At 36.8% G+C, this 14464-nt stretch overlaps 1 protein-coding gene across 2 annotated transcripts in view; it reads right to left on the bottom strand.

Moving 5' to 3' along the window:
* Positions 1-431: 431 nt before the first annotated feature.
* The window catches only part of LOC141606506 (F-box protein At5g52880), a 67552-nt gene continuing 53519 nt past the window's right edge, over positions 432-14464 (bottom strand). Inside the window, exons 1-6 of one of the 2 annotated variants that reach the window (XM_074425658.1) lie at positions 4696-5062; positions 3038-3192; positions 2541-2628; positions 2170-2369; positions 1368-1504; positions 432-948 (exon numbers count right to left, since the gene is read on the bottom strand). In XM_074425658.1, coding sequence (XP_074281759.1) covers positions 808-948; positions 1368-1504; positions 2170-2369; positions 2541-2628; positions 3038-3192; positions 4696-4880 — 906 coding nt within the window. In that variant the 5' untranslated portion in view covers positions 4881-5062 and the 3' untranslated portion in view covers positions 432-807. Of the gene's footprint in view, positions 949-1367; positions 1505-2169; positions 2370-2540; positions 2629-3037; positions 3193-4695; positions 5063-14464 lie in introns of those variants that run through there. The other variant, XM_074425657.1, reaches the window with a different exon arrangement.

Raw genomic sequence — 14464 nt, forward strand, 5'->3', positions numbered from 1 at the left:
GGGAAAAATTGGTGTCCACCGAGGCTTGGTTATTTCCCCTGAGAAAAGAGAAAAGGGGTTGGTTATCAGCAGTTCATGTTTGCTCTTTCCATCAATAGTGAATTAACTAACTACAGAGTCCATGTACTCTTGTACTCCGGTTTGAACTTATAGTATGCAATATGACATTGGTTTCTAACGTAACTCGTGTCAAGTCGGATGTTGATATCGTATGCCTTAATGTTTTGGGACAAGCTCAAACACCAATATCAAAAATCAAGCATGCCTTGATTGTTGGCCGAGCTATATGTGGGTTAAAACCTAAATTAAGCACGATTTTCACTCGCGACATAGTGCGCTCATTTGGACCAAAAAAAAAAAAAGCACGATTGTGATAAGCTAAAATAATAACCAGACTCTGAATTGCGAATTCGATCCACAGTTTTGCCTGAATTTAAACACCACCTAAGAAAGGGCGTAATTCATATAAACTTTGATTATGCTATTGAATAATACATTCAGATAATAGCTTATGTTTTCTCTTCATCTATATACAAAATGACAAAAACCTTGATGGTCTCTGGTACAAGGGACTCATGTAGAGTTATCGACCTATTTGCTGGTGATCAACTCCGCTTAATATAGACATTAATATCACTGCTGATGGTAGCCAATATGCATTCCTACGCCTTTTCAACGCTACATGTGGAGATTATTACACCGGAGAATGCTGGTGATACTCCTAAGCCTTATCTCCATCACTCCATCAACTGACACATCTCGTAAGTCGCAGAGGTAAATGCAATCCACCAATCAGTGGTACACTTGTCAAGTCATATACCCAACCGTGTGCGTTTCCCAGATTCCGGAACTAGGAACGTAGTCATAGTCTTCATCTGAATCAGAGCAGTGATCTTCTGAATACATCAACAATGGAAGCTCCAGTTCATCTACTATGTATTTCCCGATCTGCAGTGAGTGACAAGCATAGACTTGATCATATTGTGTGAGAGCAAACCAAGTCATAATCCTAGCTCATTAATGTATTCCTTTAAAGACTCGGAATCCATGTGCCCCAGACAATTATTTATATTATTATTTGATTTTGGAGTGATGGAAATCGTAAAAACAATTTAGACGTTGACGAGGTTGAAACCAGGTCATGACTGCCGTCACTGACCGACTTAACCCGGATAGCAACGGAATATATGTACATCCTAGAACCTAGATTCCACAGTAACAATTACATAGTACGCCTAACAGTTTTAACCAGGGTCCCACTCAGTCGCTTTACCAGCAAAGCTAGGTGTTATATGTGCATCCCAAATTCACAGAACAATAGGCGATAATAACAAGTGACATTATTCAACACGAGGATATAACCATACCTGATCGGGTGATAGTGGGTCCAATTCGTGTTTGTTTGCTGTTCGGCCTAGGCCTTGGTTCGGACATCTTAAGTTACTGAGCCATACTATTGAGTTACAGTACAAACAGTATCCTCTGTCAGACTTGTATGGATTCCCTACAAATTAATCATCCACACGCTTCAGAGACATAACGACTACAAGTAAAGTAAAAGAATACTCGGCAAGAGCAAGACACGCATTTTTGCAAGGCATGTTCAGAGGTCATTCGCATTGCTAAAAACCTTAGCAAAAAATAATGAGAACGCTAATGAAGAATTTACTGTCCAAAAACTGAGCTTACTCTAATGATGACCAACATGCACGATATTAGATATCGGCAATTACAATATTTTTCTTATATATATAGGGCTGCCAAAACTGTCGACATAGCCAAAACTTGGCCGAATCATTACCTGTGTTACTCAGACAAGCCGACACGTGTCGGCGTGTTGGACACAGCTATTTGGGGTGAATTGTCCTGTTTTGTGGTCTAAATTGAAGTGTCGTGTCGGACACCGACACGTATCTGACACGCGACACGTCAGTTACGTAAAGTGTAGGAGTAACATAGATCATTACTAGTACAAGGCTGATAGCCAATACTACACTGATATAGCTTATAGGAACAATAGAGAAACAAGTCGCACTAAACACATGACTTTAAAAGCAGCTTCACGCACTCGGGATCGGAATCGTTACTATGATCGTATGAGATACTGTGTTAATACCATGCTTACAGCTATAAAGCATCTATGCCATTAGAGAAAGGAATTTAGTATACCTAAGTATGCTTTCCTGAAATTATCTTTCCAGTTGTTGTTAACATTGGTGCACACCTTGGTTGATAGCTCATGTTGCTTGCCTACTGCAGTGTCATTATCAGCTAATCCCTTGAATTTTGAAACTCTCTCTGAATCGTCAAAATGGTTTGTATATTGGAACTGCCAAAGATAACTATCATTGGCAGCAGCATTCCATGACCTTCACAAAGATATTCATAGGCTCAATTAGAGCTTAGAAGACTTGACAGTTTCAATTACTCCGTACTTCGGAAATACTACACCATAATTATCATTATATAAGAAATGACGATAAAGATGAAACAGCAATGTCTAGATTTGTTAGAATTTGGGAAACGCAGCGGAATGTTACCGGCACACTAAGCCTGCTGTTAGCAAAGATTGCACATCCAAAAAGCAAAAGAGATGCACCAGGACATCTTGCGGTAAGTTCAAAGAACCTGCAAAAGGATTTCTGGGTCATATATTATTGTGCTCAAAATCCAGGGAAAATGACCTGAAAAATAGGACAGGCCTTCAGCTCGCATGCATGCATTAATGTTTTAAACAAAAACATTTTATGGGTCATATATTTCATAGGCATGTTATGACACTCTTGATGGTTTAATGCCCGATATCTTCACGAACCAGTGTTTAGCTTACTCCTTACTTGAGAAGCATCACCTACAACCTAGTTTCAGATAAAGTCGCATTTCCAGCTACTGCAGTTTTTTGCATCGATAATAGGCTCATTTCCTTTACCGTCACTGAACGTCCTTAGTCCCCTTCGGCCCCTTTCCACCGCCTTTATTTGAAGGAGAGGAACACGAGTTATCTACTTATATAAGAATTATAATATAGCCATTATACCTTTGTCATCCTGCAGAATTTTGCCACGTCTCTTGTAAGAAATCTTTGCTTGCTTGAATTCTGAAGCGGCCAATACTCGCTTCTGCTTAGGCAGCGCAGACTCTGCGCTTTGGATGAGAAGACTAGCAGCTGAAACAGCACTTTGTGTCTGCATTCTAGCAAAAACATTCAAGTTAGAGACTTGAAGAATACTCGAAGTCAAGCAAAGTCAATAACCAAGTTAGTTAAATCAAAGACCTTGTACAATGAGCCCGAGAGCACGGCAAGTGAAAAGATTCAAAATTTGAACACAAATCATGCGTATAACATCAGGACACCAAAAAGCTTCATCTAAGATGAACATTGTATATCAGGGCTTTAGCACATGTCAGGACAAGAGGGTCGTATATAATTGGCCTTTCCCTTACGAAACACATCTAAAGGCTATTTTCCGATGACCTACAAGAAATGTATCGCTAAGTGCATGAAATAACAGTTACTTCACACTAAATAGAGCGCAAAAAGACTAGTGAGCCATTTTGCATTATTTCGTCACATTCAAGAGCTAAAGAATAGTGAGTGACCCGTAACCTCCAATGGAATGGATACTCATCAGTAATAGTAATACCATCTGTTCACCAATACTGAAAAATCGACCAATCTAAGTTTAATGAAAGTAATGAGTGATGAATTCAGCCCTTCAATCATATTGGCTCAGCAGTTTATAGAGCCAGAAATACAGTCTCTTCCGATTCCTATTCTATCTAACAATGAAACCTTCTAAATCAACAATGATAGGAAAAATGCACTATCACAGGCTCTCTCTGCACTAAGATCCAATTCAACATATTACTCCACCATTTCTAATCGAATAAATCAATTCCTTAAAAAACACAAATACTTGGGTAAAACGGCCTTAGAAACTCGCAACTTGAACAAATGCAATGATCAGTTCATCACAATGAATCACAACACCCCTCTCATCCACCTAGCTCAATCCTTCATCCTCCATATTCTCTCATATGTTCTAACAAAAAAGACCCAAAATTTCAATACAAAAACCAACAAAGCTCATCACTTTGCTAAATAATACTCCTTCTGTCCCAGTTATTTGTTGTCCTTTTCCATTTGTTGTCCTTCTGTCCCGGCCAATTGTTGACCTTTCTATTTTAAAAATGAACTTGATGAGTAATTTGATCATTCACACTCGATTTGTTCCACTTGTCATTTAGTAATTGACCCCTTTCTCTTCCATTGGCTTTGTGCTAAAACCAAAGGACAACAATTGACCGGGACGGAGGGAGTCTCAATTAAATCAACACATAAACATGGGCAGTGCCGGAACAAGGGGGGGCTAACAGGGGAGTTCGCTCCCTCGAAAATGAAAATTTCTACATTCAAAATTCGGAAAAGATTTATATTTTACATATCATTACTCGTTCGCCCCCTAATTACAAATCCTGGTTCCGCCACGGAAAATGAGGGAATCCAACATGAAACAAACAAAAACCCAATTCACCAAAATCATTCCACAACAAACCCAACTAAAGTTTTTACATAATAAACATAAAATTCAACCAAAAAGCATACAATCAACCCTAAAAAACCAAACTAACAACAAAAAATCAATGAAAAACACAATTACAAAACATAAAAGAGGAAAAAGTTGAAGAATTTACAGTGGAAGGAGGTGAAAGGCGAAAAGGGTATCATCAAAAAGAAGAGATTGAAGGGATTTAGGTGATTTGGAATAATAAGAACGAAGAATAATACTAAGTTCTTTACAAGCAATTGGATATTTGTAAGGGATAGAAAGTGAATCTCTTAATCTTAAATTAGTGTATTTTTCTATTGGATTTGCCATGATTTTGGCGATTTGGGTAATTGAGAAGAAATAATTTAAGGGATTGTGGAACTTATACGGGAGATTGAGCTGTAGAAGCAGTTTCGGTGGAGGAATGTGGATGGAAGAGGTGCTTGTTGTGGCGGGTGATAGTGGCGGTGACGGATAAATTGATCGGGTTGTGTCGGGTTTAATTTTTATGGATGGTAGAATTCGACTTGTTTAAATTATTTATTCGTCTCTTACTACAACCATAAGTTGATGTTTGATTTTCACCTGTGACAGGAATACGCTCATTTGAAATAAAAAATAATATTTATTCGTAAATTTAAAATTGAACTTAGTTCAAGATTTGTTAAACTTGATACGATCTTGTTTGGTAGATGGAGAAAGCACATTTAGAATAGTTGATCACATTAAAAAAGACATTTAGCATATTTTGTAGTACCAGGTTTGATTGTCAAATTAAATTAGCAGAATTAAGAAAGATGTTTGGTAAATAGCTGATTATATAGCACCATTAAATTGTTTGGGAGCGGTGATCTCGTTTTCTTTCAGTATATTCAAACTAAATTTGCATGTAAAATCAAATCCTATCTATGTGATTTAGGCCGCGAGTTTGACAACACTTTGTTTCATGATTTCGCAAATAAAAAATGGCCTTGTGAATCTTTTTTCGTGCCCACAAACTTTTTCTCAAAAAAGTAAGGCGGAACGTATGATCCGCCGTCTCAATGATATTGTCATAGTCTTCTGTCAGGCTATCACAAGCCTCCAAGCTCCATCCCCCTTTCCTTTTGGGTAGATGCTCTCAATGCTGCTGTCTATATTCAAAATATTCTCCTAACAAAAATTCTCCGCTCTCTTCTCAAGAGACCCATCCTATGCTATGACCATCTTCGTGTCTTTGGTTGTGCTTGCTATCCGCTCTCTTCTTAAGAGACCCATTCTATTCTATGACCATCTTCGTGTCTTTGGTTGTGCTTGTTATCCAAATATATCTGCCAAGCGTCCTCAAATCGTTCCTCAAATCGGTTTTCTCGTGTAGGATTACACATGTCATGAAACCATCTCAACCAAAAGCTTAGGCTGATGGTTGGAGTTCCAAGATCGGTTTAGAGACTCAAACACGCCCCCTCACACGAATGCACTTTGGGCTTGAACTGTGGATGCAACTACAAGCTCCCGATACCTAGTGCTGCTAATATTTCACTTTAGAATTGAGGGAGGTGGGATTCGAACCCGTGAACTCTTGGTCACACTTGTTCTGATACCATGTCAAAAAAAACTTAAATCAATGGTTGGAGTCTTAAAATCGGTTTTATACTCTAAGAACAATAACTTACAACAATCGTCTCTTCTCTATTAATTAATATTTACTTGTTCAATATTACTCCTTTTTAGCGTAGCTTAAATTTCATCGTTTTAAAACTCAATCACCTCTTGTTCGACGTAGCTAAACCTTTGCTTGAAACAACTAGTAGTATTCATTTCGCGTTTTATGGACTCGATCCTCAAATAGTGCAATAACATTGGTTCACTTGCGAGGTATTTTAAAACATAAAGGTCATCGACCCATTTGCTACTACAAGTCGACAACCAATACTGTATTGCGGTATAAATATAAACTCAACACTGGCAATACCATGTCATAACTCATGTATAAAAATACATATAAGTATATGATAATTTTATTTAGGTATATATGTATTTGTAGGTCTTGTAACCCATAATTGTACTGTATAATAATACAGTACTATTTTTCTGAAGTAATCATAGGATAAGATATTTAATCCATGATGACATTATTAAGCCATAAATCCGAAATTTGCATTGAGGGTAGCAGTGTTTGGGACTGGATCATAGATTTGGGCATCGACGCTCGTCTTCGAGTACGAGTCATGGGCTTCACTTGTGGTTGAACCTTCCTCCAGATTTTCATAGATTTCGTCCCAACTGATCAAATCCATGCGCTCTTTGGTTCCACAAGCAACATAAACCTGTCGTACAAAAATCAATTATTGTAGCGTACGTACAAGCCAAGTCTTATTTTGACCTAAATATAACCACCTTTACTAGCTTATGACGCGTCATAATTTACAAATGAAAATTGGTCTATATTAATCACAATCTAGATATGTAGGTTTCGTTTGGCAGATATTTTTGGTACATGATTTGTTCAAAATAGCTTATTTGACCAAAATTTCAGGTACCTTATTTTTTTGGATAGTGATAACAAGCGCCCCTAGGGCGCTCGATAAAGGGTCATTACATTGGAAAACAGTTATATTAAATACAATATTTAATTAAGATAGACCAAATCATACTACTTTTATCAACCAATTATTACTCCGTATATTTCTTTTTCCTCCCAGCCAACCTTGGTACCCTACACAGCCAGCCAACTACGTTCACCCAGCCGCCGCCGCCGCCGGCCTCCGTGCCCATGCAACTTTACCCTATCCACATCCATCAAATCATCACCAGCATGATCGAATTTATCCGACGACCACCAAAATCCATCGCAAAAGCTCGTCGTTACACCTTAAACCACCGATTAACAACTACAAACACCACCACCACATGAATCATCCGTTAAAAAAATCGCCTCCTTCGATAACCAATTTTTTTCCAGAAAACCCAACGTAGCGCCGCGGTGACCGAAACTGAACTCAATACTCTTTTATGGTGATTCCATCGCCGGTTGCGGAGTCAATATACACCCTAATAGTGGAATGGTGAACCCTTTTTAGGAATGGGATTGAAAAAGGTTTTGGTGGTGGTTGGATGTTTTGTCAAAGGAAATAATTAGGATCAGTGGTGTGGTGGGCGATCGAAAATTAAGGTTGGAGTTTGAGGTAACTGGTGGTTTGTGGATGTATTGGTGGTGAAGTGTATTTGTGTTTAGCAATATTTATTGACTCAGGGATCTCAAGTTATTTGGGTTGATTTTTCAACTGTTAGTCCCTATTATTTAGGAGAATAAAGCTTCTCTGTAACTATATTTCATTTTAACAAACGCCCCCGGGGCTATTGTTATCATTTTCCTATTTTTTTTTAGCCGTTTGCCAAGTAACTTATTTAACCAAATAAGCTATCTAAAATGCTACATAGAGTAACATTTCAGATTTCAGGTAAATGATTTGATTTGCTTTTCCGTTTTACCCCATAAATTTATACTCCATCCTATTCTCCATTTTGTTCCCTTTTGTTGTGGGCACGAGATTTTAGGAGGGAATAAAATATGAATTGTGACTTGGGTGAGGTTTTGTGATAGGAGAGAAGAATGAATAATTAGGAATTAAATAAGAAATTGTGAGTTAGGTGGGTTTGGTGGTAGGAAAGAGGAATGAATAAATTGGAATTAAATAAAGAATTGTGAGTTGGGTGGGGTTTGGCGATAGGAGAGAGAAATGAATAAAATAAGAGTAAAAGTTTCCAAAAAAGGAAAGAGGAAGAAAACCTGAATAATTCGTTTAAAGAAATAGGGAAGAAAATGGTGAATAGGAGGGAGTACTATTAAATAATTATCATATCCTTTTACGTCATTTCATCAAAATTAGTTATCTTTTCAGTTAGTTTGCCAAACACTTTTTTATATAATCAGTTACCTTATCGGTTCCTAATTTTCAGCCATCTTATCAGTTACCTTTTCAATTTTCAACTACCTTTTCAGTTAATTTTACCAAACAAAGCCGTATTATCCATATTTCATTACTTCCCACTACTCCCTTCCATCAATAAATTATTGGATTATTTAATGCCAACAATCCAATTTAAGTCCCCTCTTCTTATATTAATCCAACGTAATGTTTAATTGAGAAAAATCCATATTTTGACATCATTTAACTTATATTGCACTGATTTCATATTTGACCTGATAGCATAGGTTACCCAACATGTGACTATGTGGGTCCATTTTTTTTTTCTATTTTCTTTTTCATTTTCATTTTTTCTTCTCACTTGTTCCTCCTCTCCTGCATTGCTTGGGCCAATCCTTTTTTCTATAACTCAGATTCTTCTTTTGACCTTTTCAATCTCAAACTAAAAAATTGGGTGAACAAGAACAAGAAACCAGGGACAAGTCAGTTAGTCTTGTTGAAGACGGGTCGAAGCAAGTGACGGGTAATGACATTCACAAAACGGATAGGGGGACAAGGTGGGGCACCCCCATGTGCTTCCCTCTCTCCTCTATTTGGGTCATTTGTGAGAGGAAATGGTATCCGTCACTCCAAAGTGACGGATATGTATCGTCTTCAATGAGATTTTGTGGGGACAAGTTGAGGCATTTGCTAGTGAGTGAGCTGCCATTTCTTTTTCCTCCTTTCGAGCTTAAACCAACATTTGATCCCAACTCTCTCCCGCGTTTGATACTAATTATGCACAATCCCTTTTCTTTTTCTTCTTCTATCTGGGTTTATACTTGTTTGATTTCATCTTCTTCTTCCTCATTCATTTATCATTCTTAATTAATCATTAAAACACAACCACACCAACATCACCAAGCTGCGTAAGTTAATCATTCTTAATTAATCATTAACAGCCACAACCTTACCAGTAAATTGGTTGGTGTGTTGGTGGTATTGAGATGTATTTGCGTGGGGTCGTCCGTCCTCGGCGTTCGGTGGTGATTAGAGTGGGGTCAGGTTGGGGTTTGAGGCTAAAAAGGAGGGTTAGGTTGGAATATTCTCGTGAAATAACCCTAAATTATTTACATTTTCCTTTTTCCACTGCCAGTAAATTGGTTGGTGTGTTGGTGGTAGAGGGTGGGGGCGTAGAAGCTTAGTTGTGGCGCTGTGGCGTGGCAGGGTGGTGTGTGGGAGCTTAGTGGTTGATTCATCATCCACCAACATCTTTGATGAAAGGGGTAAATTGAATTGAATTGTGTTTTTACGGTAAAAGAAAGACAAAGGGGTGAATAAGTTAATCATTATACTAGAGGAAATCAATTCAATATAAGTTAGATGATGTCAAAGTTGAGATTTTTCTCAGTTAAACATTAGGTTGGATTAATATGAGAAGAGGAGCCTTAGGTTCCAAATTGCATTTGTTTCGCCTTAACATCTGAACATGCTCCTCTTCCAACTTGCATCGATGCCATTTTTTTGTAGTATACATAAGAAAATCATTTGGGAAATGTATTGAGATTCATATATTAGTATGCCCTTTGTCCTGATTATTTGTTAAAACCAGTTAGTAGATTAAACCACAATACTTGTACTACCAGTACTCTACCACTGGTGGTATAATTTACGAGTTTCTGTATAAAATTTACGAGTTTAATTGTAAAGTTTATGAGATTTATTTGTTAAATTTTTGAGTTTTTTCAAATAAATTATTCGTTCAAAAAATTACCATGGAATTTAGAAACAACAATTTATGGATTATACAACCAGTTGTATATGTTGTACAATGCAGAATCTGAGCTTTGTGATAAAGTATCCGAGCTTTATTTTAAATAATACGAGTTTTATTAGAAAGTAATGAACTCATCCATTTACACATTAAAAACATGAACTTTGAATTAGTTCAGAAAAAAATACATATAAGTTCGGATTCTTATACCTTGGTTGTACAATGTTTATGTTACAAGTGGAGTATAATGCTATTTGTGCAGAAACAATGCATACAAACCAGGGGCGGATCCAGGAATGGGATTTATCTAGGGCTAAATTTCTAGACTATAAATTTATTAGCTAAAAAAATTCAACCGTGGCTATTGGCATCCATGTATGAGTTTTCGAGTTCAAGGATACTCGGAAAATGAGTTTTTTTGTGTATTTTGTTCACTGTTTAGGCTAAATAAAATAAAATTTATACTTTTACACAAAAGTCGCTTTACTGGAATCCCGAAAATAAAATTTTATGGATCCGCTATAACCGTGACAATATTTTCTATCGAGGGAGGTAGTTACTTTTTTAATTAATTTTGCATGACCGGTATTAAAGATTAGCAAAAAAGAAGGTATCTGGAAAGAAAGTCGGTCATATTCAGTATTTTAGCAATCAAATATTTTATAATAATAGCAATATAACATACTCGATAGTTCGTTAATTTAAATACAGTATATCTTAAAATATTGTCTCATAAAATGGAGTTTTGTATGACAAATAAATAATATTGGAAATTGTGAAGAATGGATATTAAAAAAGGGAAATGATACTTAATACAACTATACAAGCACTAATTTGTTTTGATTCATGTGTAATTTATTCTCTAACTTGTTAATTAATACCAAATTTAGAAGGGTATTAAATGCTTAAAAACAACCCAATGGGTTGTATTTATCATTTTCCATTAAAAAAATTAGAGTTTTGTATGACAAATAAATAATATTGGAATTTATGAAGAATGAACATTAAAATTTAGGGAAGGTATTCATTATGTCTTGTACAACTATTAAAAAAAAATTGGATAAACTTGTGGTAGTGGGGATTGAACCCCCGACTTGTGGTAGTGGGGATTGAACCCCCGTCTCCTTAGAGAAGGAACAACTCAACTACCATCTGCGCCACAGTTTGATCATGTTCTCTTAATGCACTGAATTTTATTTGACATTTCATCTCGGGCTATAGCCCGAGTAGCCCAAGGCTAGATCCGCCCCTGATACAAACTCAATACTATTTTTCATTATGTTAACTCGTAAACTTTGAAACGCTCTGAAAAATACACAATAAAAACATTCTCAAAATAAAAACGTAAACAGATAATTACCTCTTGAAAATTGGGTAGATATATGTCGAAAACGCGCTCTTTATATATATATATTTGTTAATTCACACAAACTCTCTGTTCATCATGATTGAATTTATAAGCAAGTAAGCTAAGTAGAATATTGTAAAAGCAAATTGTCTTACACACTTTATACTTCCCTTCCTGCGTCGAATTCAAGCTCATCTAGATTCGTCATGGTGAATTGTGATGGAGATTTTATGCAACAGAATAGTATCAATGTTATCTACAAATGGTGTAATGAAACATTTATCGCCATTTATTTTTGTTTGAGGTGTATCTTTCATTCTCTCTTTATAAATTCCTTTTAAGTGAAGGGGGAACGATAAGTCAATAACGATAAAGACGGGTGGAAAACGGCATCTTTAAGTTACAACTCCTACAATAATTTTTGTATAAAATCGTCATACATAAATATTATTATAAAATAAAGTGATATTTTACTTAATTAACCCATTGACATAATTATTACCGACCAATATTTTTTAATGATAAGCAGATCCGTCTTTCACTCTTTTGGACATACTCAAGTTATTAGAAAACAATGGCGGACTGGGTATTAAATCGGTGACCATTCTAGGTCAATCATATCTTATGAAGAATTTCTGGCGCCTCCACCATAAACCTCTTGGTCTGCTTGCTAAATATCTTGGACCGAAATATCGAAAGGATCTCCCTGTTCCCGGCCTAAAGTCTAAAGTTTCACAACCTTCTTATGTATGGCAGGGAATATGCCGTTCTGTTGCTTCTTGTACAGAAGCTATAGCATGGAAAGTCGGTAACAGAAATGCACTTAATCTGTTTTCAAGTCCATGGGTACAGGGTGAAATGCCAATTTTACGTCCAAATCAAGCACCTACTGGTTTGAATATTTCTGCTTTGCTACGTGAAGATGGCTCTTGGAAACCACTTGATATTTTTCGAATTTTCGAGCACTCTACTGCGGAAAAGATTTTAGCTATGGAGCCTCCTGTTCTAGACTCAGATGACTACCTTTATTGGAAATATACAGAGGACGGGAGATTTAATATTAAGTCGGGATATACATATCTTTTATCTCAACGGTTTACAACGCCTCCTTTACTCAGCTCTTTTCCTTGGAAATTGGTATGGCTTTTTCCTTTCTCAAGTAAATTTCCTCTTTTGGTATGGAGAATTGCTCATTGCATACTTCCGACAAAAACAATTCTTGCACATCGTGGCTTGAACATTGATATCTTGTGTCCTTTATGTCAACGTGGTCCTGAAACTCCAGAGCACTTGTTCCGATCATGTGATATTATTCAACATGTTTGGCGATCCTCTAATCTTGGTATATGTTCTCTTGCAAACCCAAATGTCTCCTTCATCAAATGGATGGCTGACCATATATCCTACCTTCACCGAATTTCGACAACGGAATTTAATTCTCTACTTTACTTCTTCTGCATGCTACGTTCTATCTGGCTCGTTCGAAACTCCATTTTATTTGAGAATAGCCCTATGTACCCTGCTCGTTTTCTTCAACTGGCAGAAACTTTACATAACTCCCATTCACGTCTCCCTTCTTTACGAGAAGTTGATTCTCTGCCCAGATTGGACTCTGTAATGGAAGGTAATCTCTGCTCTCTCCCGGCGCCATCTATTTCTTATTATCTGTGCATTCGCAGGAATTCGACACAAAATGGATACACAGCTACTGCCTCAACATCTCCCTCGGGTAGCTGTCACATGTATTATATTTGTGCACCTTCTACTTTTGCTGCATATTCACAGGCACTACTCAAGCTTATGCAACAATTGCACTTTGAACCACTGTCTTCAATCACCTTTTGGGTGACCTCTCGAAAACTATCTTCAGTTCTGGCTTCTCAACGGCCAGTACCAATAGCAGTGCGGAATTCCTTAATTGGAATTCGTCTTTTACTTCGTCTACATCGTCATTGGTCTGTTAGCCTTGCTACTGGCTAAACTTTATGTTGGCTTGTTTATGTACTGACTCTATGTTTCTTTCTTTCTTTAATATATCGGTTTACAATTGTCGAGAAAAAAAAGTTATTAGAAAACCCCTTTTTTTCGTAACCCTTTACTAATAATTGTGGTTTGAAATAACTATTTTATTTGATACATAATTTCGTACTAAACGTACTCATTTTATCATAAAGTGTCAGCATCTTTATTTGTAAATCATTTTAGTTTTCTCAAATCAATTTTTATTTCATGCAAATACATATTTAAGTTATGTAGCAAGTATCAATCACCCCTCTAATAAAATTATTACCATTATATCGTACATATTCTTATCTCATTTTGTTGGGTTCAATTCCTGACTCCGCCACTGTTTATTACCGTGAGGACTAAAAATTTCTCTCAGTTATATATTATCTTTCAACAATTTGCTAAAAAAATTTTCTAGTAAAGATGGGGTGCCTAATTCACACAACGGTTTTTCTAATCTTATCTTCATAAATACAAGATCATTTAGAGAGTTTCTGTGCATCCACATCATCTCATACAATTTTTTTTTTGTTCCGGGTGTAATTCCAGAGCAAGTATTGTTACCACCCGTGGCTTGTAGAATGACGTCTTTGCTTGAATCCTCCTTGCGGTCTCCTGAAACGATGAACAAACTGAGGGCTCGGCTTTGGCCGAGCGTACTCACTCCGACGCTCAAGTCAGTAAACTTAGGGAGATAAGTTGTTGCTTGACTAAGTATGTGTTGTAGAGAGAGAAGGAAGATATTACCAGATGAATAGTGATTCTTAGGTTAAATTGTGGATCCTTTCCTCAATGAGGGTTGAGGAGTATTTATAGACTTTCACCTTTTGTCACGTAGTGGCCAAGTGGACAAGTGGCTAGCAGGTGGAAAGACCGTTCTACCCTCGGCCGATGG

The sequence above is a fragment of the Silene latifolia genome, chromosome 10 (genome assembly GCF_048544455.1).
Source record: "Silene latifolia isolate original U9 population chromosome 10, ASM4854445v1, whole genome shotgun sequence".
Taxonomy (NCBI): Eukaryota; Viridiplantae; Streptophyta; class Magnoliopsida; order Caryophyllales; family Caryophyllaceae; genus Silene; species Silene latifolia.